General features: G+C 44.1%; 2 protein-coding genes across 2 annotated transcripts in view; both read left to right on the top strand.

Annotated features, from left to right (window-relative positions):
- w (eye pigment precursor family transporter white) overlaps positions 1-25,803 on the top strand; it is a 74,197-nt gene that overhangs the window by 30,828 nt on the left and 17,566 nt on the right. The gene's annotated exons all lie outside the window — the stretch shown is intronic.
- On the top strand, positions 4,105-15,862 carry LOC139753777 (uncharacterized). Its single transcript, XM_071670632.1, has 2 exons — positions 4,105-5,864; positions 14,009-15,862. The coding sequence occupies exons 1-2, from the start codon at positions 4,770-4,772 to the stop codon at positions 14,099-14,101; spliced, it is 1,188 nt and encodes a 395-aa protein (XP_071526733.1). The 5' UTR covers positions 4,105-4,769; the 3' UTR covers positions 14,102-15,862.

Raw genomic sequence — 25,803 nt, 5'->3', positions numbered from 1 at the left:
ACACAGCAGCAGTCATGATAAGATATGCAAATGTGTCAGGATATTTACAAAGTGTAAACATACATTACAGAATTAAATTTCAGACCGGCAAAACTTTGTTTATAAACGTCTAGATGAAAGGGACGTCTTGACAGATGCACGATAAGGGTGGTAACAGGTCACGTGATGCATGATGAGTAAGGGTGTTCTTACCCATTGGCAATGACTCACTAGATCCCTTACGCAAACTCCTCACATTAGTGATGTGGAAAGGTATATGTGAGTGTAAGATGCTCTGATTTCTTGTTACGTTTCCTCATATTCTATTTTCTCTTGACTCGAGATGGTTGTAGGCACTGAAGCCAATGCCATGTCAATCACCACTGAAAAAAAGAAAACGAGTGGTCAGCAAGTTCAGATGGGACTATGGGACTGTACTGGATGTATTTTTGTTTCACTGAGCAAGTGACGAATGTTTGCTGTTGCTAAACAGCCGAAGATTGTTCTAAGTGCCCCGCTTTATGTGGTTTATAGCGTTTTTATCTCAGCTTCTGAAAGGATGGATGGTGTATTTAAGGGTCGAAGCAAAAGTATTGTCTTTTCTGTAAAGAATACTGCAAGATATCGTTTCTTGTCTCCAGCAGGTGCTAGCAAGTATTCTAAAGGCGTTCACTTCCCTTTATTTTATGGTCTTTGTGTCAATATTTGTTTAGGGAATGAATGTCACGTATGTGGGTCGTGTGGTAGAGTCTTTATCAGGGGAAGTGGTTGACTATTCAAGAATATAGGAGAGTGATTTATGTCCGTTTGGTCGAGCGGGTCGTGGCGGATTTCTTTGGTGTAGACATTGTTTAGGGCGAGCCAATATGCCGACTGTGTGATTTAGTGTCGTATATCGACCGTCGCTTCTGTACTTATGGGTGACAGAGAGATACCTTGCATGATTCTATTGTGGATTAGTTTTTTGTTGCAGTATGAGAAAGAATGGAATGAATTGATGTGGTATATAGAGGGTAACTGTTACTGTTTCTAAGCTAAACAAGGGTAGATAATACGGTGACGACAAACCATGGAATGGTCTGTTGGGTATGGCCTTGGATGGTGAGCTCTAGTTCCCGTGCATTATGCATGACACCTGGAGACTGCATGCGTGCAAATGAAGCCAGTGTTCGTTTGTTACCTCACTAAAGCGGGAAAGGCAATTAGGTACGAAGAAAATAGTCAAGATGTCCTTGTCTTTGAGATACCGCTCACGGACACAAATACTCCCTAAGAAACAAATACAAACAGACACCGTAGTCCACCCAGAGATGACGTTTGTGAGTGTAAGTGTTATAGTCCCTCGTGACTCGAGTCACGTGTAAGACACATAAAAGAAATTCACGCAGGCAGAAACTTATCTATGAATAGTAACATCCAACCCCCCTTCTCGCCGATATTTATTCGTGCTGTGTGATCCTAGCTTTTATTTTCCGGGGGTTGGGGTACTGGAGCCAATTATATTACAAAAGAAAAAGATGGTAGAGACAACAGTAACAAACAAGGTATAGAGACGCTTATATGTAAAGAGGCGAGGCTTCATTTAGCGCTCTTAAGCTAGAGAGACTAAAGGTTGTAACAAAGTTTCTAGAAAGAATAAAGGTTGTAACAAAGTTTCTAGAGAGACTGAAGGTTGTAACAAAGTTTCTAGGGAGACTAAAGGTTGTAACAAAGTTTCTAGAGACACTAAAGGTTGTAACAAAGTTTCCAGAGAGACTAAAGATTGTAACAAAGTTTCTAGAGAGACTAAAGGTTGTAACAAAGTTTCTAGAGACACTAAAGGTTGTAACAAAGTTTCTAGAGACACTAAAGGTTGTAATAAAGTTTCTAGAGACACTAAAGGTTGTAACAAAGTTTCTAGAGACACTAAAGGTTGTAACAAAGTTTCTAGAGACACTAAAGGTTGTAACAAAGTTTCTAGAGACACTAAAGATTGTAACAAAGTTTCTAGAGACACTAAAGGTTGTAACAAAGTTTCTAGAGACACTAAAGGTTGTAACAAAGTTTCTAGAGACACTAAAGATTGTAACAAAGTTTCTAGAGAGACTGAAGGTTGTAACAAAGTTTGCAGAGAGACTAAAGGTTGTAACAAAGTTTCTAGACAAACTAAAGGTTGTAACAAAGTTTATTGATTAATAAGAACGTCCTAAAATGATATCAGTTGTGAGGTAGAACAACAAACCATGTTAGGTTGTTGGTGTTGTGGGATTTAGTCCGCGTGTCTTTGCCTGACAAAAGACGTTCCATGTTCTCATTGTTTATGTTCATGTGAGATACGCAGCCTGAAGCGCACGTGGCGCACGGCCTGCACTGCACGTGGTGGTTCACGTGCTCACTTGCGTGACACAAAATGCTGTAATAATCACGTGCGTGAGACAATACGTTACAATCGTAATAATATCTTTTTCTGTATCCTCTGTCTCTTTAATAACAGTCTGCTCACAAAGACCATCATAAATGCAGCGGCCAGAATTTGCATAGCAACTTCTGTTTGCATGAGCTATTTTTTCTTAATAGTGACAAGCGGTTCTCTAGCAGACGCTTGTCTATAGCGACAAGAGCTTATCTAGCGGTAACTTGTCTGTAGCGATAACCTGCGTGCGGTAGATAGCCAATCTATAATGGTGATCTATGTTTAGCATCAATTCGAAGCAGCCTTCGGCCTATACTCCCTATCAGTCTGTAGTTGCCATCTGGCTTTACTAATGATAGTATGAAGGTGAGATCGCACTTCAGTAGAAGTTCATACAATTTCATTCAACATGTAATTTTTCTATACATGTGGCACGACATGTTTCGTGGAGACAATCCACCTCATCAGGTGCCAATACCTAACAAAGTTACTTAAATCCCAATTTCGTCTAAACTAGGTCTCTTCCTTGTATATCAACTAACTGTTCTATGTCTTCCATTTCATTCTTGTGTGTGTGTGTGTGTGTGTGTGTGTGGATGGGTCGTTCTTCGTCTGTTTCCTGGCAACACCTCGATGACGCGGCAAACGGCGATCAAGTATAATAAATAAATAAATAATGCTCATGTTTATGGTTTTAGCTACGAATGCATTACCGATTCCCTCTATGAAGGATAATCCTCAGACTTTACGTAATCTAATCAAACTAAAGGCAGGATCGCAAGATTCTTCATAAATACAGTTAGATGATATGCATAACATCTGGTGTCATTCCTCCGTTCAAACTATGCATCGCTCGCGTGGTCGTGAGGTATTCCAGCTTGCTCGGGGTTGGTCTCCCCTCTCTCTCTCTCTCTCTCTCTCTCTCTCTCTCTCTCTCGTCTTCTTCCTTTATAATCGTCATGTAACGTAAAGGTCAGGAGAGCGTGACTGGTGGTGATGCAGTGGCCCACCATGGTGTCCTTCCCAGCCATCACAAGGTTTTCGTCACTCTTATTCCCCGCGCCACACACACACACACACACACACACACACACACACATGAGCCTTTTTTTGACTTGACATTCACTCACCAGTTGAGTTGCTTGGGTATGGGACATTACCTCCACACGGGATCTGCTTGCTTTACTTATGGAGCGGACAAACGCGTGGCTAGATTCGCTTACATTTGTAAAACAGGCCATCGGGTAAAATTCCTAGGGAAGAACAGGGACATTTACTCGGTGTGAACTAATTAAGGGAACCTTGAGAATACAGTGGGTTTAACACTGTCTTTTCCCCACTTGCAATAATAATCGATCCCCAGGACAAAGGACTGAGAATTACAATAACATGTAAGGTTCCGTTGATGTTGAATTAGGAGTGGATTTCCGCACATATCGTCAAACCGACAATATGACGTAACTATCATTGGCAATCAAGCTTGTCCCCTTACCTGCCAGGGTCGATAAGTGGTGATGGTAGTGGTGAGGGAAGGGGGGAAGGTGACTTGTGGAGGAGGGACAGGAAGGGGTAACACGATTGAGGGAAGGGTGGGAGGGCGGGGAGAGAGGGGCTGGGGCTGGGGTGAGGAGGTGGGGCAAGAGAGAGAGAGAGAGAGAGAGAGAGAGAGAGAGAGAGAGAGAGAGAGAGAGAGAGAAAGAAAAGAGCGGAACGAGGCAGTGTGGCCGTGAACACTGCCATGTCCGCACCTCGCCACTCCGATCCGCCACTCTCAACGCCATCCACACCCGGGGCCTTGCGCCCCACACACGACCCGCCGCTCACGGCACTCTACACGCACCGCCTGTGAGTGTTTGGTGTGCGACGCTCTCCACCAGTCGCTAGTACGCTGGAAACGAAGTGATCTCACCTCCAGTGTGTGTCTAACACAGAAACTCACTATAGATACTTTTTTTTAGTCGTGTTCTGGTTATTTTGGGTTATCGAAAATTGCATGGTGGAAGGTGCCAGCTGTCCTACTGAGGACCAACCAGACTACAGATAGCAGTGTTATCATCCCCACCAACTCCGGGTGACCAAGATGACGAGATATCGTAACATTAGATAACGTGTTTGATGTCTCCTCAGAGAACAACACTTTGGCAGCTCCCTACACTGACGACTGTTGGCTAGACTGGACAATGTATAACAAACACGTTCGTTTTAAAGACTCGATCGCAGATGAGGATGGATAAAGCGGCCTATATTTGCCCCAGACGTTGATTGTGTTCTACGCCCGCGACCTATCAGAGTGTAGCGTGCGGGCGTGTGCTGGCGATGGCAGCAGCGGCGGTGGTGGCGTGGGCGTGGTGTTGGTGGTCCACCGCCGGAGTGGTTCCTTAAGGAGCCTCATCCGGCCATGTACCGTAAGTACCTGCAGGAGCTTAATGACCGTCCCGCCACTAGCCAACCCAGGGCCTCCCCCGATACTGTCTTCCCTGATACGAATCTTATCGTGGGCGGCGCTCACCTTAAGGCTGCCCGTGCTGGTGCCGCCCACCGGGAACAGCTCAGCTCTCCGAGGCTCAACAACGTTCTTACTAATCATTCGTTAGCAAGTGACTCTGGCACTCACAGCCCCGTCGTCAATCAACCATCAACCACCGAGATTCAGAGCCTTTCCATAGTCGTCGTTCACTCGTCGGCAGTTAAATCTAACAACCATAACAGCTCGAGTGTCGTTCATCCTCTGGTCATCAAACCGGACAATCGCAGCACGGCTGTCAGCAAGACACCGATGGCCAGATCCGACACATACGAAGCCGATGGCGCCAAATCATCAGTGGTTAAAGATGACGTTTTCACCAGATCTCCGACACAGTCAGCTCACTCAACGGCGGGCGTGTTTACCCGTTGTAGTTCCGCCGTCAGCTACTCCTCAGAGGTCAAGTTTGAGGTCCGCGGAAGGCGAGACCCACGTCGGTACTCGGAGGCCATGCAACTCGAGGATATCATGTCCCGTGACAACACTCCGGAGTTTCGTCGTCGACCTCTTGACTATTTTGTGACGGAGGCTGAGGACGTGACGGCCTCGCGAGCTGCGATGTCTTCCAGGACTGGCCGTCCGTCCCCGATCAGTGTCTGGGACTCTCAGTCTATCCCCGACGTCTCCGAAGATGAAGTCATAATGGCGCGACCTGTGATGGAAGCGTCCCGAGTCAAATCGCCCCTCTACCCTACCCCGCGCGGTGACCTGTTGTCGTCCAGCCTCATGGAAAACGTCCAGTCTCCACACGCCTTCGCCCACACCTACTCACAAGACGTGATTATGGTCCGCTCTGCCTCTCAGGACTCGAAGGACAACGAGGAACCAGTGCAGAAGGTGGTGCAGGGGAAACCCGAGACTCGCAAGGAAAATGGACTGCCTAAACCTTCAAGCAAGTTGTGCGGCAACTTGCAAGGGGAGCTGACCCCCTGGGGCAGGCACTCCTCACCACCCAGGCCTCCAACAAAGGTAAATCTGTCGCACAACTGCGACACAACGCTCGTCATATCTGGTATACTAAAGAAAGGAAGAGGAGGAACGTTAACAATGACTATGGTTTGGGTCCTTCCATACTTATGCAGATTTTTCTTCACCTCTTTCCGAGCTTGGTACACTCACCTGACCCCTCTACACCATCACTGACCCTCCTACACCCTGCATAAAAATTCTGTGCCCATCTTGAGTGAATCGGCTAAGCACCCCTTATGACTATTCAAATTTCCAACTATCAATCCGACATTCCTACACTCATCCTGAGATTTCTACGTTCTCCCTATTCTTGCTACACCATTCTTGAGCCTCATTTTCATACACCCACCTCCATCATGCTACACTCTCTCTTATACCCACCTCCATCATGTTAATCATCCTCCGATCCTCATGAATTCCCTCTCCCTATCTCGTCACTTTCCTCACCATACCTCCAGCACCCACCTCATTTTTTCCTTTGTACATGTATCCTGATATTTTGGGCCTCAACTCTAAGATTACACACCTACCCTGATCATCCTACATTCACCATTACCTCCCTGCACCGTGTCTGAAATTCATGCGTCCAATGCAAACCTCCTTTGCTTTTTCCAAAGCCCTAAACATCCATACACCCGCTTGACCCTTCAACACTCACCCCATCTCTCCAAAAGCCATCCCAACTCTCCCGTGCTTACCCCGACCCCTTTAAAGTCACCTAACTCTCTTAAACACACGCTAAGCTTTCGCTACCCACCACAGACACCATTCTACATATTTCCCTATCCCTTTATTACTACTTCACCTCTCTGCATCCACATCGAATCTCTTATACCCACTTTGATCCTCTTTCCTCTATCTCAGTTCTCTTAGACCCCACCGTTATCGTGACATTTTGTCCTCCCTCTCCACATTAGCATGGAAGCTTCGGACTTATGAGCCTGACATCTCTTGAGTCAACATTACATCCTTAATGAGCCTTTCACACCAACCCTAACCTTCTTACAATTTCTTACTGCTTTCCCGGTTCTTCTTTTTATCATTTCTAACTCTCCCTACAACAGGTTACGACTCACATTCATATGAATGTATTACATTCGACTTGTCAACATCGCCCCTGACACTGCTACACCTCATCCCACAACCTTCAGAACGCCTAAATCTTGCCTAATCCTCCTACAACTCTTTTATACACATTCTGATCCACTTAATGCCTTCATGAAGCTCCTACAATTTTCCCGACCTTAATAGACTCACTCAGACTCTTCTACACACGTCTATACCACTGATGACCCTCCTACACTCTCTTCAAGCCCTCTGCAACCACCCAAACATTCCTACTCTCTCCTTGGTCCTTCTACACCCCGCCTTGACTCTTCTACATTCTTACTTAAACTGACGCAAGTCATCCTGCCCCTACATGACCCTACAACCTCCTGCGTCATGCTCAAGCTTCCTACACCATCGTCGTTTCTGCTTGTTGATCCAATACTATCGTACACCCTTCCTAAACCTGCTACACTCTGCTTAAGACCCCTAACAATCTCCCTAATGATCCTCTCAATCCTCTAAACTCCAGTTTGACCTTTCTCTATTCCCGCAACCTCTCTCACAACCTCTCTGCACGACTCATGACCTCACTACATCCAGCCAATCCATCTACACGTATTCCTACAGGCTTACATTCCCACGCACTCCAGCACCCATCCTCATCCTCTTCCACACACTCCCCTTCCCCTCGACCTATCTTATAACTTCCCTAAACCCAACCAAACATCATCCGATCCTTCTAAATCCATCTAACCCACGTTATTCCATCCTATCATCCTTACCCAATATGCCCATCAGAACCTTCCTAACTCTATGCCGGCCATCCTAAACCCACCTTCCTTCACCTATCCTTCCTCGCCTACACCCGCTCCATCACCCTACGTCCACCCAAACCTTCCGACACCTCAACCATCCACACCATCCCCGACACTTCTACACTATCCTTTTCTACGGCCACGCAGACCATCCCTTTGCACACACATAGATCCTTACATGCTAACCTCGACCATCCTGTATTTCTTCACCCATACCGACTCCCCACATAACACTTACCGTGTTCTAACACTCCTCCACACGTCCTGATCATAGACACCAAACCATTGTTCCTCAACACTCAGGCCGGCCACGTCACACCTATTCGAATCCCCTTACACCTATCCTGAACGTATTACACTCTTTCGAGCCACTTTACACTCCACCCTAACCCTCCTACACCCTATCTGTCTCTCCTGCCTCTATCTTAGGTCTAGTTTGCCCATTCTAATCCTCTCTCTATCTCCTTCACACCTACTTTGACCCTCTTACACCCCACACAGGCTCCTCCACGCCAACCTAAACCCCTTGAAACCCAATTTAATTCTCGTTATGAAAACTTAAAGAAGAAAAGAACCTTAGCGTGATTTCAGTAATGACCTAGAATACGATTGATAATGCCTAGCTGCCTATAATAAAGTCAACAGAATGCTATGTTGCTACATATATTAAATATAAGATGAAGGATACAATACTCACTCTTTACTAAGCCCAGGTCAGATTTAATGTGGAACACGCTGTTCAGTTCTTGTTACTAAACTTGATGACAGAGGAAGGCAAACTAGGACTAATTCGGAGAAGAGCAACAAAATTAATTCTGTCACCCAGAGAAAATCCTTTGAAGACAGACTCAGTGACCTATAATCATTTTGAAAGAAAACAGAAAATGCAGACCCAGGCGAGACCTGATTGAAACCTTGAAAATAATAATAAAAAAATCTTCAGTAACACAACATATGAAAATTTCTTCACATTAGAGATTCAGCGATCAGAAATAATTGTAAGAAATTAAAAGACTGACGTAAAAACAACATGAGCAAATATTGTTTAAGCAGAAGAGTTGTAGAAAGCTGAAATGAATTACCAACAGATGTTGTAAATGCAAAGTCTATCCCCATCCTCGAATCCAAGCGAGAAAAAAACGTTGTTGATAAATATAATCAGCAAATGAGCTTGTTTCAAGATCGACAAACAAATGTTAAAGTTACGGTCTGAAAATTCAACCTTTTTTTTTTTTTCCATTTCAGATCTGAGTCTCCTCAGTGGAAAATCTCACTGTGGTTAGAGCAGAAAAAAATTTTCCCGTCCACACTTCCCTATAAACTTTCCACGGAAGTATACTCTCCACAACCTACACGGTGTTCCTTACTCAGCTCTTTTATTTTCTATTCCACCTGCCGGTTGTTGTGCCGGAGGGAGTGGTGGTGGTGGCGGGTGAGGAGGAGGTACCATCTGCTTGACTAACTCGTTCCTTTCCACAAGTAAGAGCACGATCGCAGGACTCTGCTACTGTCCTCCTGAAAATCAAGTCTTCTCTCATATCCTTCCACAGTGTTCCCCCACACGCCCCACCCCTGACCCCTCGTAAGTCCAAACTGACTCCCCCACCACCACTGTGATCCCCCTCACACCCACAGTGGCACTCCTTAGCCCACCCTGAACGTAATCTGAACCGAATGCAACCACTGATTAGCTATGTGCCGCTGCTGTAAGCGGCGAATTTATTGTGCACCCAATGCGCTCATCGTGTGAGCGGTAGTGCAAAAGGATGACAGAGGTCACAAAGGGTCTTCGTCGGGTCGCAAAGTGGGGCGGATTACATAAACCGTTACAAAATTTGGTTCATTACACAAGTGTTTCGTAGGGTAAGTTCACCAACCAGGTGGAAGTTGTGGATACAGCCTTAAAAACTTCACACAACTTCTCTTCCACCCAACCCCAAGTTTCCTGCCTCCCATAGTGGTTCTCTGACATCCATCATGATCCTCTACAGTACTCACCACGACCCTCATACACTCATCTGGAACCACCAACACTCTCCAGCACTGACCCTCCAACAGTAAACCTTGTACCTCCAAGACCCAACCTGTATCTTCAACACCCGCCCCGACCCTCCAACATTCACCCCAACACTCTTACACTAAGCTTATTAAACTTTCTAACACCTACTCAATACTTCCTTAATTACCTGTCCCCCTGCGTTGATATTTATTGAAATGGAATCCTCTTTGTGTTTGTTCTCTTCTGTGTCCTTAGCGTTATAATTAGCCTGAGTGTAGCGTGCTCCCCAGTCTGGGGTGATCAAGGGGAGAAGCTAAGGGTGAGGCATTTGAGGAGAGAACCGAGGGGAGGAGATGGATCTAAGGAGCTGGAGGATTGGGAAGGGAAGACCTGAGGGAGGAGGAGGACCTGAGGAAAGTGAAGGAATGGTAGAATGGGGGACCTGAGGAGGTGGGAGAATACTTCGGGAGGGAAGGTCTGGGAAGGGGATGGTTTCAGGAGAGAGGGGTCTAGTGATGGTGGTAAGGGGTTGGTAATGGTGGTGGGTGTGGGAGTGACTGGTGAAGGAGAAGAAGACGTGGGGTCACCATCAACCAAGGTTCCATCTGATCCCAATGAATTGCCTCCCCAACATCTCTCCACTATTCGACTTCCTTAAACCACCACACGAACCTCACCGTACCCTCTGCCTCCCTCACGACCACACCATACCTCCACCATACTCCATCACGACCAAATCCCCAACACAACCATACCCCCGTACAACCAATCCACAATCCTACCATACTCAAACACGACTACCATACCCTTATACGACCAAATTATACCACTACCATAGTGCCTCACGACCACATCCAACCACCACAACCATACCCTCATTGACCATACCATACTCACTCACGACTATGCTCCCACATTTATTATCACTTCTACGACCACACCCCACCTTCACGTAACCTACTAATGACCACGCCCCATTTTCGCCATATCGACGCACGACCACGCCCTCCTCCCGCCATACACCATCACGACCACACCCCAAATCCCTCGCCTGACCTTAATCACACAAATGAAAGCTTAAATGGTGGCTGCTCATCAGACAGTTAGACGAGATTATCAGTCGCCTGGATGGATGAGTTTGTTTGGTGATGAGGTGAGGATGTGACCAGTAATGGTAGCGTGGCTGATCATGGTAGCTTGACTAGTCATGGGGTTGGTTGTGGCAGCGTGGCTGATCATGGTAGCTTGGCTGTTCATGGTCATGGTACTGGTTGTGGTAGCGTGGCTGATCATGGCAGCGTGGCTCGTCATGGTCATGGTATTGGTTGTGGTAGCGTGACTGATCATGGCAGCTTGGCTGGTCATGGTGGTGTAGCTGCCAGCCAGGGGAGTGGGAGTGGACAGACAAATGTGTCCTTCTGCAAACCATATTGGCTCGACCCGGGAACCACCGGAGGAGACTTTGTCCAAGGACGGGTGTGTGTGTGTGTGTGTGTGACGGGGTGGAGGTAGAGCAGGTGTGACTCATTACTTGCTGCACCTCCTCCCGTCAACGCTTGACGTAACCTCAGGGTACACGCAAGCAAGCAAGAACTCCCTCGAGCTGCTGTGATGGGTAGGGACAGTGTGTGTGTGTGTGTGTGTGTGTGTGTGTGTGTGTAAGGCTTTGTTTTACAAAACTGTGAAACCGTCGAAAAGACGTCGACCAGGCGGGGGTGTGCGCACAGCCACACGACAGCATATGAGGACAGACAGATAGACAGAGGAGTCGGTTCTGAGACAGAGAACCGACCAAGGGACGGTCACTGTGGTACAGACTTGCATGTCAACGACCACTCACTCATGCCTGGGGCCACACCCACCGGGGTGTCTGCCACCGTCCACGAGCGAGGGGAAGGGGGTCGTCAAGGGGGGAGGGGAGATAACTGAGGTGCAGGAGGGTTGGGGAGGGGAGGGAGGGAGGGAGGGAGCTAACCAATAAGGGAGAGGGGTCAGCAGGGTAGGCAGGGAGCTAATCACATTGGGGAGTAAAGTCGGGGGGGAGGCTAGCCAGTGTGGGAGAGGGTGGAAAGGGGGAGTTAATGAGAGAAAAGGAGGGAAAAGGGAGGAGGAGTCAGAAGGGAGGCTAATCATCGTGGACGAGGCAGGGACAGTTAACCACAGTTGAGGGTGGTAAGGGAGGATAACAACCCTTAGAGAGTAACCATAAGTTACAACCCTCCGTTACTGGTCTTTACAGGTCACTGGTAGTATCAATGACCATGACTAACGTTGTTACTATCACCACTTCTTCCCCAGCAGCGTTACCTGGGTCACGTCCGTTGCTTCAAGTAACTGCATCCGTTACTGATCATCATACGAGCTACTGATTAATGACGTTACGACTTTCGTTAAGAGTAATGGTAATGAGAATGATTAATAATAATAATACAACAACTACTACTACTACAACTAATAATAATAATAGTGATGATAATGATGATAATAATGATAATCTTCATAACTTCTCCCTAATAGCTCTTGATCGCTGTTCGCCCTTGGGGCGTTTGTGTGCGCTAAAGCTGTTTGCATTCACCTCTGACCCTTTGAGTTCACCGTTGCCTGCACCTGTTGAACGTGACCTACTCAGGAAATTGTAGTTCTATGGAATGTGGAATATTCTCTGTACTTTATACTGTACTAAATATAAAAGAAGTGAACAAATATCTCGGTCAAAAATGCCAAACTTTGTAACATTAATTTACAGTCTAACCTTGTGACCTTACCTTACATCCTATCCTGTTGATTTTTTTTTTGCTTTAACTTGTAAACTAAACTTAGAACCTTAACTCGTTTACTTAAAACTTAACTTGAAAAGATTTGTATCTTTAACTTATTTCTTACATTATTACTTTAACGTGTAAGCTTGACTTGAAAACATAATTTGTAACTTTAACCCTTTACCTTAAACAACTTACATCCTTAACTTGTTAACTTGTGACCTTAACTTGCAAACAAAGCTTGTAACCTTGACAGATGACCTTACTGGGAAACATAACCTTAAAACATTAAATTTCAGGACGTAGATTATAACCGTAACATCTGATCGTAACATTAAGGATCATATCCTTCAGTTCTGACTTAAGAATTCCTCCTCTTCCTCATCCAGTATGTTAAGAAAGTCTCTTTTTTTTCTTATATTTCGGAGGAGCAAAATATTTCTCAGTATTTGCTGGTCGTGGTGTTACATGAGTCAGTGTTACTTCTTGTGTTGCACGTGCCACAGGGGAGGCCTGTTATATGAGACTTTCGTAGGTGTTGAGTTGCTGCTGGTGACAGACTGAACCCTTATCGTATGGATCAGTGTGTTGTGTGACTGGTGACAGAGTAGAGGTTTGTTCCATGTAACGTGGGGTCAAGTGTTGTGTGTTGAGTGACTGGTGACAGAATAGAGGCTTGTTCCATGTAACGTGGGGTCAAGTGTTGTGTGTTGAGTTGCTGGTGGCAGAGTAGAGGCTTGTTCCATGCAACGTGGGGTCAAGTGTTGTGTGTTGAGTTGGTGGTGACAGAGTAGAGGCTTGTTCCATGTAACGTGGGGTCAAGTGTTGTGTGTTGAGTTGCTGGTGACAGAGTAGAGGCTTGTTCCATGTAACGTGGGGTCAGTGTTGTGTGTTGAGTGGCTGGTGACAGAGTAGAGGCTTGTTCCATGCAACGTGGGGTCAAGTGTTGTGTGTTGAGTTGGTGGTGACAGAGTAGAGGCTTGTTCCATGTAACGTGGGGTCAGTGTTGTGTGTTGAGTGGCTGGTGACAGAGTAGAGGCTTGTTCCATGTAACGTGGGGTCAATTGCTGTGTGTTGAATTGCTGGTGACAGAATAGAGGCTTGTTTGCATGTAACGTGGGGCCAGTGTTGTGTGTTGAGTTGCTGGTGACAGAGTAGAGGCTTGTTCCATGTAACGTGGGGTCAAGTGTTGTGTGTTGAGTTGCTGGTGACAGAGTAGAGGCTTGTTCCATGTAACGTCGGGTCAAGTGTTGTGTGTTGAGTTGCAGGTGACAGAGTAGAGGCTTGTTACATGTAACGTGGGGTCAAGTGTTGTGTGTTGAGTTGTTGGTGACAGAGTAGAGGCTTGTTCCTTGTCACGTGGGGTCAGTGTTGTGTGTTGAGTGGCTGGTGACATAGTAGAGGCTTGCTCCACATGGGGTCAGTGTTGTGTGTTGAGTTGCTGGTGACTGACTGACTAGAGACTCGTCACGCGAGTCAGGGGGTCTGTTGTTCCTCATGTTCAGTTGGCTGTGCTTGCAGAAGGCCGGGACGGCGAGGGAGACCACGCCCTCAGGCTGCTACTCCATGTTCTGCTGCAGCGTCCGGCCCTCCAGCAGCGCCAGCAGGCGGTGACTAGAGCATCAGTACCGGCAGACAGTGACTGCAGGAGCATCAGTATCAGCAGGCAGTGACTACAGGAGCAGGGCCAGCAGGCAGTGACTACAGGAGCAGGGCCAGCAAGTAGTGACTACAGCAGCAGGGCCAGCAGGCAGTGCCTACAGGAGTAGGGCCAGCAGGCAGGGACTACAGCAGCAGGGCCAGCAGGCGGTGGCTCTAGCAGTGCCACCAGCAGGAGGCGTTGACGACAGCACTCCGTCTACAAAGGGAGCGACTCGCTGGACACGGGAACACGGGTTGGCTCCTGCTTCCTAAACGACCACTCCACTCGAGCCCAAGCCACCAGCCTGGCGCGAGGAAATGACACGAACATAGCAGCAGCTCCAGCCACAATCCCAAGCAATCACGCACACCCACACAGTCAGCTAAGCTGCACGCACACTAAACACATTGTGTACCTGCCTTGTCCACTCTCTCTCTCTCTCTCTCTCTCTCTCTCTCTCTCTCTCTCTCTCTCTCTCTCTCTCTCACATATACAAGGGCGTAACACTCCCTTCTCCTTACTGTACAAACAGGTCGTTACAATTAGATAATCATATACAAACATGTGTAATTACATAACATGAAGGTCATCATATGTATATATGATCAATGTTTTTAAATATAGAGACATATACATATGTACGTAGGCATTTTTACACACATATGTGTACGTTTTACAAGCAGAAACACACATATAGGCATGTAGCCATATCTACACACACATATGAAGGTGGACATGTCTAACACACAAACACACACACGCCATCGAGTTGGTGGCTAATAAGATCAAGACTTCGAGGCAAATTGAACGTAATTATTGTCGAACTTGGGATCACCATACCTGAGTAACACTTAAGTGTAACTTGAATAATACTTGAGTATCACTTGAGTGAATATCTAATTCATGTCTTAAAAGTTTAAATGAGGGACACATATGCATGCGACACTTGACACCCCAGAGTGTCGAAATAGGGCATCTGACTGACACCTCGAGTGTCACTTGAATTTATACCTTAAGCAACACCTACAAGACACTCAGACACTCGAGTGACGCTTGAGTGCTCAGTGACACTCAAGTGACACTGAAGTCATAAAATCAACCGACACCTCGTGCATTCCAGTGTTATGCCAGAGACACCTGAGTGTCATATGACAGTACGCCCGAGTGTCAAGAGAGAATCTCATCCCCATGACACATGAGTGGCATCCTAGCGACCTCCGAATGACACTCGTGTCAGATCTCTTGTGACAAGTGTGTGTCACGTTCAGTAGTCACCTGACTGGCTGACTTCCCCTCTAAAAAAAACTCTGCCACTTTGGCAAGAGTCTGGGGGGGGGGGGGGGAAGGATTCCCAGCACCCTCCTGCCCCCTGATTAAGGGGTCATAGACCCTACCATAGAGGGGTCAAGACCCTTCGGTGGAAGGGTCGTTGTCATAAAACGACCCTTCCACCCCCCTATCCCCTTATCTTCCTCCTCCTCCTCCTTGTGTCATGACAGTCGACTATGACGGATCAAAAAGGCTGTCATGTTCTTCAGCGTTAGTTTTAGGAAGCCATTCTTCCCTTTACTCTACACACTCGCCAAGATAAGATGTATATAACGTTGTATAAAAACCAACAGAGAACAGAATCTGTTCTCTCTAATGCTGCCTCTTACGGAATTCTCTCTCTCTCTCTCTCTCTCTCTCTCTCTCTCTCTCTCTCTCTCTCTCTCTCTCTCTCTCTCTCTCTCTCTCTCTCTCACCACCTCTTCCTTGCTAGAATAAGTAATGAAGGCCCACGCCTGGAGCCTTGTATCCTGTACTATACAACACTGTGCCAACATTACTGTAGATAAAAGGTTTCCCCATAACCCCGTTGGTCCATGAAGAGAGGTAATAAGTTCTTTGTTATCTGATGCTAAACTCAAGCGACGTTCGTGAACATTTTGTGGCTGACTGAAGTTAAATTGGTGCCGTCTTGCAATCAAGGGAAGATGTAAGGTTACTGATCAAAATTACACAAGAAAAAGAGTGGCGGAGTATTTCACGATTGCCTAAATTATAGGGAGGACTTTTTCTGTGGTAATATCTAATGTAAAAAAAATTCCAAAGTTGGACTCAATCAGAGGTGTTGGTTTATGAAGGGAGAGCAGTGTGGGGGTCACCTGTTTTACTGATACATATATATATTTTTTTTTCCTTCATTAATAATCTAGATAGGTACATTTCTATTCAATGTAGGTAGTTGTGGATGTCATTAGATTTCATTTAACTTTGATAATTATATTCTAAGATGCAGTCAAATGGAAACATTAAATAATGAATAAGGGAAATTGGTGAAGCTCATCCCTAAGCGGTGATACTTCAACATGGAAGAGAAATTCTCACAAAACCTGGTGAGTTTCTACATATCTTTAGACAACTGTACAACATGTGTATATGACCACATCAATGGTCCCATGTCTCCTGGCAAATGTGTGTTGAGTATATGAGAAAAGGTCAAGATGTGTCCAGCGATCAGTTTGAAAAAGAGGGCAATTGCAGCGTAACGCTGTGCATCTGGAGGCTCACTGACAAACTGTCACTGATGTATTGAGTTACACTGATATTCTGAGGTTCTGATGTGACCTATTGCAAAGAACATGTTATTCCTACACACTACTGTAGCATGTGTATCATAGGATTTGATTCTGTCACAGTTTACACATATACAAACATTATATATATATATATATATATATATATATATATATATATATATATATATATATATATATACTCACTCTTTGCAGTCGTATATATATATATATATATATATATATATATATATATATATATATATATATATATATATATATATATATATATATATATATATATATATATATACTCACTCTTTGCAGTCGTATCAAGTAATAAAACACACACGAGTACATACATATACGCAGTGAAATACATTCTTAAATAATTGACCTCTAAAAGCAACACATACTCGATACAGCATTACTGCATAATACAAAATACCCACACACACACACACACACACACACACACACACACACACTAACACAATTTCCGTGAACATGGTTGCAAATGTTCGAGAAATGGTTGTCACACTAAAATAGAGCAGTATGAAAGCACTTACTGTCTAATATACATTCAACATTTATCAACATTACCCTCAATAATGCAGCAGTTTCACTGGAAGGAAAATTTATATAACACTGACAAAACAAAACACACACAACAAAGGTTTGCAGCCATTCGATGTATATATATATATATATATATATATATATATATATATATATATATATATATATATATATATATATATATATATATACATATATATATATACAATTACTTTACCAGGATGATGTATATAATGACAATTATCAGAATACGTTATTATATCTCCTTTGAAAGAGGGACTATAGTCAAATCTATACATTTCTCCTGTACCAACGAATTCAAATTTTATGTCGATTTCAACAATCTTCACATAACGTTTCCAGAATATATACTTCAGGACTTTCGTCCTTTAAGGATAGGTACCATATGCAAATTGATATGCAATTAGACATATGTCTTCAAAATATTTGTATCTCTCAGATGTATAAAATATATATAATGTATTTGCTTATAAGTTGGTACATTTTATTTACAGCTTCCTTTGATGTGATGTTATTTAGATAAACTAATGAACTGAACAGGCAATATATATATATATATATATATATATATATATATATATATATATATATATATATATATATATATATATATATTTATATATAAAGCACCGGACCCCTTCTCCAGGAACTTCCTCGTCTCCAAAGAGTGTGCTACAGTCAGCAGCAGGGAAAGGTAGACTCCCTGGAAAGAGATGCAATCCCGCCGAAGATGAATCTTAACTCGCGTGGCGTCAGCCCTCACACCCATGGGTCATACAGCTGTGCCTCAGAAGTTAACATCAATGCAAACATTAACTCCAAAATATTCCCGTTTTTCTAATGACCGTATTTCTTGAGTCTTTATGTACAATAATTTAAATACTGCAACTGTACACTTTTACTTTGTACTACACATAATGCCACAATCTTGTCCTTGCAGTGTATATACAATAATCTTATACATATACAATACATACCACAGCTTTTGTACTAAACACACACACACACACACACACACACACACACTTGTATTGACTCTCATACGGGTTCTACCTATCACTTCATTTAATTTACTGCCTCTACTTAACACACTCTCTTACTTATACTATTCACCACATTCCTGTATCCGTACCTTTATACCATAACTTTGGTCTAACACGTTATTCCTCCTGTTGTCTGAGGAAGTAGATAATCATGGAATGTTAGATGCTATCACAACCATTCGTTTACTCAACAATGCTCAGAGAATCATACGCACAATAACGAAGAATGAAGTATTGAAAGTGTTTAGCTTGATAATACCTTGCGAAGTAATAGACTCCAAGAATTTCAGGCATCTCGAAAAGACATATAACATATTTCAGCATAACGAATTGTCTACGAATATCAGTATTAATATATATCATCTGCAACGACGTAGAATCTTTTTCGAAATATCACAAAATTCTTCCATGTCTTTCTAAGACTTGTATCCGCTCTTACAATCCTCCTCTCATTGGATATATAAGTTCCTAAGTCATTTCAAATCACCTGATTCTTTCCTATCCGTAGCTGAGATGACGCGGTACATTGTAGGCCCCAGTAATGGCCATTTCGGATTCGCAATGTACGTAGTGCTTATATATATACACCTCAACGTACGCTTGGCAACCTCATTTCTCGACCAGCCCCATTGGGGAGGATGAACAGCTGGGGTGGCTGTGGGCTGACTGCCCTGTCCATGATTTCAAACCAGGCGAGAGCTTTGCGCAAATTCACAGTCAGCCTGTTAGGTCATACAGCACTTACAGCCACGGTCCTCCGTGGCGTAGGGATTAGCGTTCCTGACCATTAGCCAGCACGGGTATGCCCAAAGGTCGGGCTTATAGAGGTTCGAATCCTAAGTAATTATTCTAATTACTGAACACATTTTACTCCTCCCATATTCATGCCATTTGCATATCGTTGTTTCTCCAGCCATAGAAGGAAACATAACGTTTCAGCCTTGTTTCCTTATCTTTCTCTTCAACAGTGAGCACCTTAACCCTGGTATAGTGAAGATCCGTTTGACCTGACCTTCAAGGGTCAGATCAAATGTATCTTCACCAGAGGCCAGTGTTGTCCAGAATGTGGCGATGATGACCTTTGAAATGACTTGACGAGACTGGGCTTTGACCCCACCAATATATGGGGCAGCTCAAAGTGATCTGGCGTCCAAGGCATAACGAAGATGCACAAAGATCAGGTCAAAGCTTTGTCAGTGGTGTTTGGGGGCCTAGTCAAGGTGAGTTGGGTGAAGTGAAAAAGGTCATTCACATTACATCTTCACCTTAATTACATCGTCGACAGAACTGGCTTTTAGTAAAGATGTATGTTTCATAACTGCACATTTCCTAAGGTCAGGTCAAATACAACTTCACTGGACCAGAGTTCGCGTGCTCATTACAGGAGGGTCATTAGAAGAAGGAAAAGAAACAAAGTGAGAAAAATATGAAGAATAATATCATTATGATTACTTTAGATTAATTATATTTCATATATCCGAAAATCAAGTTCTTTCAGTTTTTAACGAATGAAATCTCAGTAATACGAGTAATTTTTTTCAGTTTTAACTTTGTTTTATTCTTCACATGATATGTGTTTCAGAAAGTATATATATATATATATATATATATATATATATATATATATATATATATATATATATATATATATATATATATATATATATATATACACACACACACACACACACACGCTTTCTTGTAATGATGATACACGAACATGTCTCTTCAACAGGTATTTACTGTGTGTATATTTTATTGACCTCACTGAATGAGGGTTTGGACGATGACTAAAAAACAAGAGCAAAATAATTAATCTTTCCTGTAGGTATGTGTGTGTGTGTGTGTGTGTGTGTGTGTGTGTGTGTGTGTGTGTGTGTGTGTGTGTGTGTGTGTGTGTGTGTGTGTGTGTGTGTGTGTGTATGTGTGTGTGTGTGTGTATGTGTGTGTGTGTGTGTGTGTGTGTGTGTGTGTGTGTGTGTGTGTGTGTGTGTGTGTGTGTGTGTGTGTGTGTGTGTGTGTGTGTGTGTGTGTGTGTGTGTATGTGTGTGTGTGTGTGTGTGTGTGTGTGTGTGTGTGTGTGTGAGTGTGTGTGTGTTTTCTGTCTGTACGTATGTACCCGTGTCTGTGTTGAGGATAATATATTTATATCATTCTAAGTGTTATATTCTGCATCCTCACCTGCAAGCATTTCACATCTAACGTGAATATTATGAAATATACAACATATCTCCTGTTCATCTCTATCTGTCTGTTTCCTTGTCTGTCTCCTTCTACTTCGCACTCCTCTATCCACCGTCCCTCTCTTGCTCCTCCTCCACTAGAGCTCTCCATTCCACACAACCGTACCTCCACATTCTACCTTCCTACACACGCACGCTTCCCTCCCTCACCCCACATGACCTTGTCTGAGAGGTGTTTCAGCACGCACCACAACAGTGAGGGCAGACCGTCCTTGGCCGACCTGCTCCTGGACAGGCAGTTGACCTCCCTCTATATTTCTCCATCATGAAAGGGCACACACACACACACACACACACACAGTTTTTTCTAGCTATTAGAATACCCCCTACGAAACTAAGCCTCTAGATTTATCAGATTACACTAATGGTGTCTCTACTGAAGGTTATCCACAAAAGCTCGATATACAAAAAAAAAAAAAAAAGAGGGAATGAGGCACTACCCAAGAATGTGTCTGGAGGATATGCCCTGAGTGACATTAATTGAGAGAGAGAGAGAGAGAGAGAGAGAGAGAGAGAGAGAGAGAGAGAGAGAGAGAGAGAGAGAGAGAGAGAGAGAGAGAGAGAGAGAGAGAGAGAGAGAGAGAGCTTCTATCTGCAGACAGTAGCGTGTCCTACAGTATCAATAAGTCACCGTGAACGAGGTGCTGCTTTGGATGCTACTCAGATCTGACCATCTTGACGGCCAGTGTGATTACGTACTTCTCTAAACAACTGGGATGATGTATGCTGAGGCAAACTGCTCATGACATAAAGTGTTCGAAGAGGTCAGTCATCTGTCGAGAGGCCAGGGTCGTGTGTCTGGTCTGTGACCGCGTTCTGAACACGACTGGGTGGAAGGAGGAGGGGGAATACTGGAGCACACACTGGCTATTATGTAAGTATGTGGAACATTCACATGTGTGGATGACCAACAACATCGATGACAGCGAGGAAATGTTTCATTTGTGTTGGCCCGGAAGCCTTCGGTCGCGCATGAGGCCATTACATACACACGTACACGCACATCTGGCTCTGGTTGGGTATGTGTGTACATGGGTGTATGCGCGTGTCTATGTGATTACTATTTGTGATTTCTAGTCGTGTTTCACGGGAAGAGAGAGATTAAACCACCCGTTGTGTTCCGATTCTTAAACTTGTGTCTTTGCTATATCTTCCGTCTTGTGTACACACACACACACACACACATACCAGCATATGCCAGGTACCCATTTCTCGACCAGTCTCGAAGGGAGGATAAACACCTGGGTTAAGTGTGGGCCAACTGCCGACCCCAGGATCCGAAGCCCTAGCGTGACTCATGGTCAGTAACGCTAACCGCTATAGTCTGATATGCCGTGTGACAGTCCAGCAACACACCATCCATTCATTCTTCTCCCTTGTGTGTAAGAGAAACTCACCTTCTCATCCACGTGTTGGAGATGTTTTACGCACTACGTCATTATCCTGAACTCATGTCGTGCCTCATGTATGTACTACTTCCTTTACATAGTAACTCATCTACATGCTTTCAGATTACGTTTCTCGCTGTGTGTGTGTGTGCGTGTGTGTGTGTGTGTAAAAGTGAAGACAGGGTACATGTTTACAAGGTCAAGAGGCACACAGGAGTAAATACATGGTACATAAAGTTAAGAGACGGGGCAACATGGGTGTAAAACTCTCTCCCCTAACACGCTAATGGTAATTACAAATTGTTATTAAACACACACACACACACACACACACACACACACACACACACACACACACACACACACACACACACACTCACACACACATACACACACATACACAGATGCAACAAAAACTTCTCATGGAATAAGTAAAGAAAATATATATATAATTCACTCTGTGTACAAGTTTTGAAATACCTTCCTAGATTTGTTGGGCTAAAGAGGTTACGTAACCAGCTACTTCATCTAATGATGCAAAAAGGGTGAGTTAGGAAACCCATTAATACGCATATTGAGGAAAACGTTTTGAAAATGTTTAAATGAATAAGTAGAGGCACCAGCTGCTATCACTCTTCGAACGGAGATTTATCATCTCTTATTACAACTTTTCATTGTCTATCACTGTGATACGATACTCTGTCTTCAAACTCAACATATCCATGTGTCTGTAAACTTACGTTTCGAATCCCTTATATCACATTACATTTCTGGGATTTCTTTCTAAAGCAAACTACGGGAAGTACCGTAATGTTTCCTTTACGCTAAAAGAACGACACGTAGACGGATTATTGACAATCCAGACGGATTCTATATCAATATATTAAAGAAAAACATAATCAATCCAAGAAAAACTGTCGCTTCACCTCAGAAGGTTCGACTCACTGCCACGGACAGATAGGTTTCCTGTGTCTCTAAAGACCATACCATAGCCCCTAGGACAACCCTATGTCTCCCAGGACAATCCTGTGTCTCCCAGGACAACCATGTGTCTCCCAGGACAACCCTGTGTCTCCCAGGACAGCCCTGTGTCTCCCAGGACAATCCTGTGTCTCCTAGGACAGCCCTGTCTCCCATAACTACATAGTGTCTCCCAGGACAACCCTGTGTCTCCCAGGACAACAATGTGTCTCCCAGGACTACACTGCGTCTCCCAGGACACCCCTGTGTCTCCCAGGACAACCCTGTGTCTCCCGGGACAACAATGTGTCTCCCAGGAAACCCTGTGTCTCCTATGACAACCCTGTGTCTCCCAGGACAACCCTGTGTCTCCCGGGACAACAATGTGTCTCCCAGGAAACCCTGTGTCTCCCATGACAACCCTGTGTCTCCTAGGACAACCCTGTGTCTCCCAGGACTACAATGTGTCTCCCAAAATAACACTATGTTTCCTAGTATGTCTGTCAGGAACCATTTTGTCTCACATTAGGTCTTTCAGTATGACATCATGTTTCATATATGTACATATATATATTTTCTTTCTTTCATACTATTCGCCATTTCCCGCATTAGCGAGGTAGCGTTGAGAACAGAGGACTGGGCCCTTGAGGGAATATCCTCACCTGGGCCCCTTCTCTGTTCCCTCTTTTGGAAAATTAAAAAAAAAAGTGAGAGGGGAGGATTTCCAGCCCCCCGCTCCCTCCCCTTTCAGTCGCCTTCTACGACACGCAGGGAATACGTGGGAAGTATTCTTTCTCCCCTATCCCCAGGGTTAAAATATATATATATATATATATATATATATATATATATATATATATATATATATATATATATATATATATATATAGGGGATAGGGGAGAAAGAATACTTCCCACGTATTCCCTGCGTGTCGTAGAAGGCGACTAAAAGGGGAGGGAGCGGGGGGCTGGAAATCTTCCCCTCTCGTTTTTTTTTTTTTTTTTTTTTTTTAATTTTCCAAAACAAGGAACAGAGAAGGGGGCCAGGTGAGGATATTCCCTCCAAGGCCCAGTCCTCTGTTCTTAACGCTACCTCGCTAACGCGGGAAATGGCGAATAGTTTGAAAGAAAGAAAAGAAAGATATATATATATATATATATATATATATATATATATATATATATATATATATATATATATATATATATATATATATATATTGCTTCTGTGATAATGTGTCACAGGACAAATTAATTAGCAAGCCAGATCAATATTGTTCGCTTTTGATAACGGTTTATTCAGAAAGTATCGCACGCACGAGCGTTGAATTTATCAACCATTATTGCAAGGCGTTAATGATTATAATGATATTCTCACAACAGATCAAACTTATATTGCCAGGGGACAACAACACTTGAGGACCTTCAGTAAAGGTGAACTTTAGCAAAGAAAGAGATGCCTCATATCTTATTCCATTTGGCGTCTGATTATCTTGAATTTAAAACTTAACTGATGCTTTCATAATTTTGTAGAAAATGGGGTGAGCGTTGGCGATGAACTTCTGAAGGAGTTCTATAAGCGGAATTTATATAGGAACCTCTCTTTCTCCCTTGACACACACACACACACACATATATATATATATATATATATATATATATATATATATATATATATATATATACATATATATATATATATATATATAAAATAACTGTACATCACAAATTAGTCCTTTCATATAATGAAGTAAAATCATCACATGAATGTATTCACATCTCTCATAAGTTCACTTGGGAGAAAGGTAATGAAAAAAAAGAAAGAAAAACTTGGAATAAAATGAAAACCAGAAATTACGTAAACATTAATGACTCAGGGCTCACAGCGTACATCTGAGAATGTTCTCAGAATGCTCACAGAAACAGCTGGTCAGTGTGGCTCATAAAGCACTAACTACGCTCGTCGAGGAGGGAATGATCGATGCTTAATGACGCAGTTACAGGCCGCCCATTAGCAGCGTTGACACGGCGAGACATACCATTGTTAAGGGAAGGTGGGGGGAGGGGAGGGGGGGGTAGTAATACACAAGAAAATCGTAGCTGAAGACGCCTGGGTTGGGAGGGGGGGTGGAGGTGGTGGTGGGGGTGGGGGTGGGGGGTGTCTAGAGGGAGAAGGGGAGGATGGACTGGGGGGTGCCCCCTGGGGGGGTGGGGGTAGGAAGAGAGGAGGAGGAGGAGGCGGGGTGGACTTTCCACTGCATTAAGTTCAAGTATCTTCCTTCTTGTCTCCATATTTTCGCGCTGCCCTGCGCCAGCGAGAGAGAGAGAGAGAGAGAGAGAGAGAGAGAGAGAGAGAGAGAGAGAGAGAGAGAGGGTCTGTCTTTCATTTTGTCGTCCTAGGTGCGTGAATAATGAGTAGCCATTTCAATCGTTACCGATATGCTGTATGTGTATATCCAGTGAACACATAAATGCACGTAATAAACATGAATGAATAAAGTGACACAGTTCTTGTGGGGGGAAAATTTCCTTTTAATGACAGACAGACATAGAGACACACAAACAGACAGACAAAGAAAGAAACACAAGGACTGTCACAAGTTTATATGTTTCCCCTGAGCTTTCCTTCCCCCCAGCCCCTGCCTGATTAGACTGGCCTCACATAAATAAGGCCCAAGCTGGAGCAGCTGTGATAGCACGTGGGCGTGGCAGGAGAGGGGCGTGGCTCCATACGGGCGTGGTAGGATATTGGGTGTGGCAGGATACAGGTGAGGGGCCCCCCTAAGTGTATGGTCGGGGCAGGATACAGAAGGAGTAGACTACGAGGTAAATACGGTATGGGGGAGGCAGGATACATACGAAAATATGGCGCTTGCTGAATG

Source organism: Panulirus ornatus, chromosome 15 (assembly GCF_036320965.1).
Source record: "Panulirus ornatus isolate Po-2019 chromosome 15, ASM3632096v1, whole genome shotgun sequence".
NCBI classification, from domain to species: domain Eukaryota; kingdom Metazoa; phylum Arthropoda; class Malacostraca; order Decapoda; family Palinuridae; genus Panulirus; species Panulirus ornatus.
This window is presented reverse-complemented; position numbering and strand designations above follow the sequence as displayed.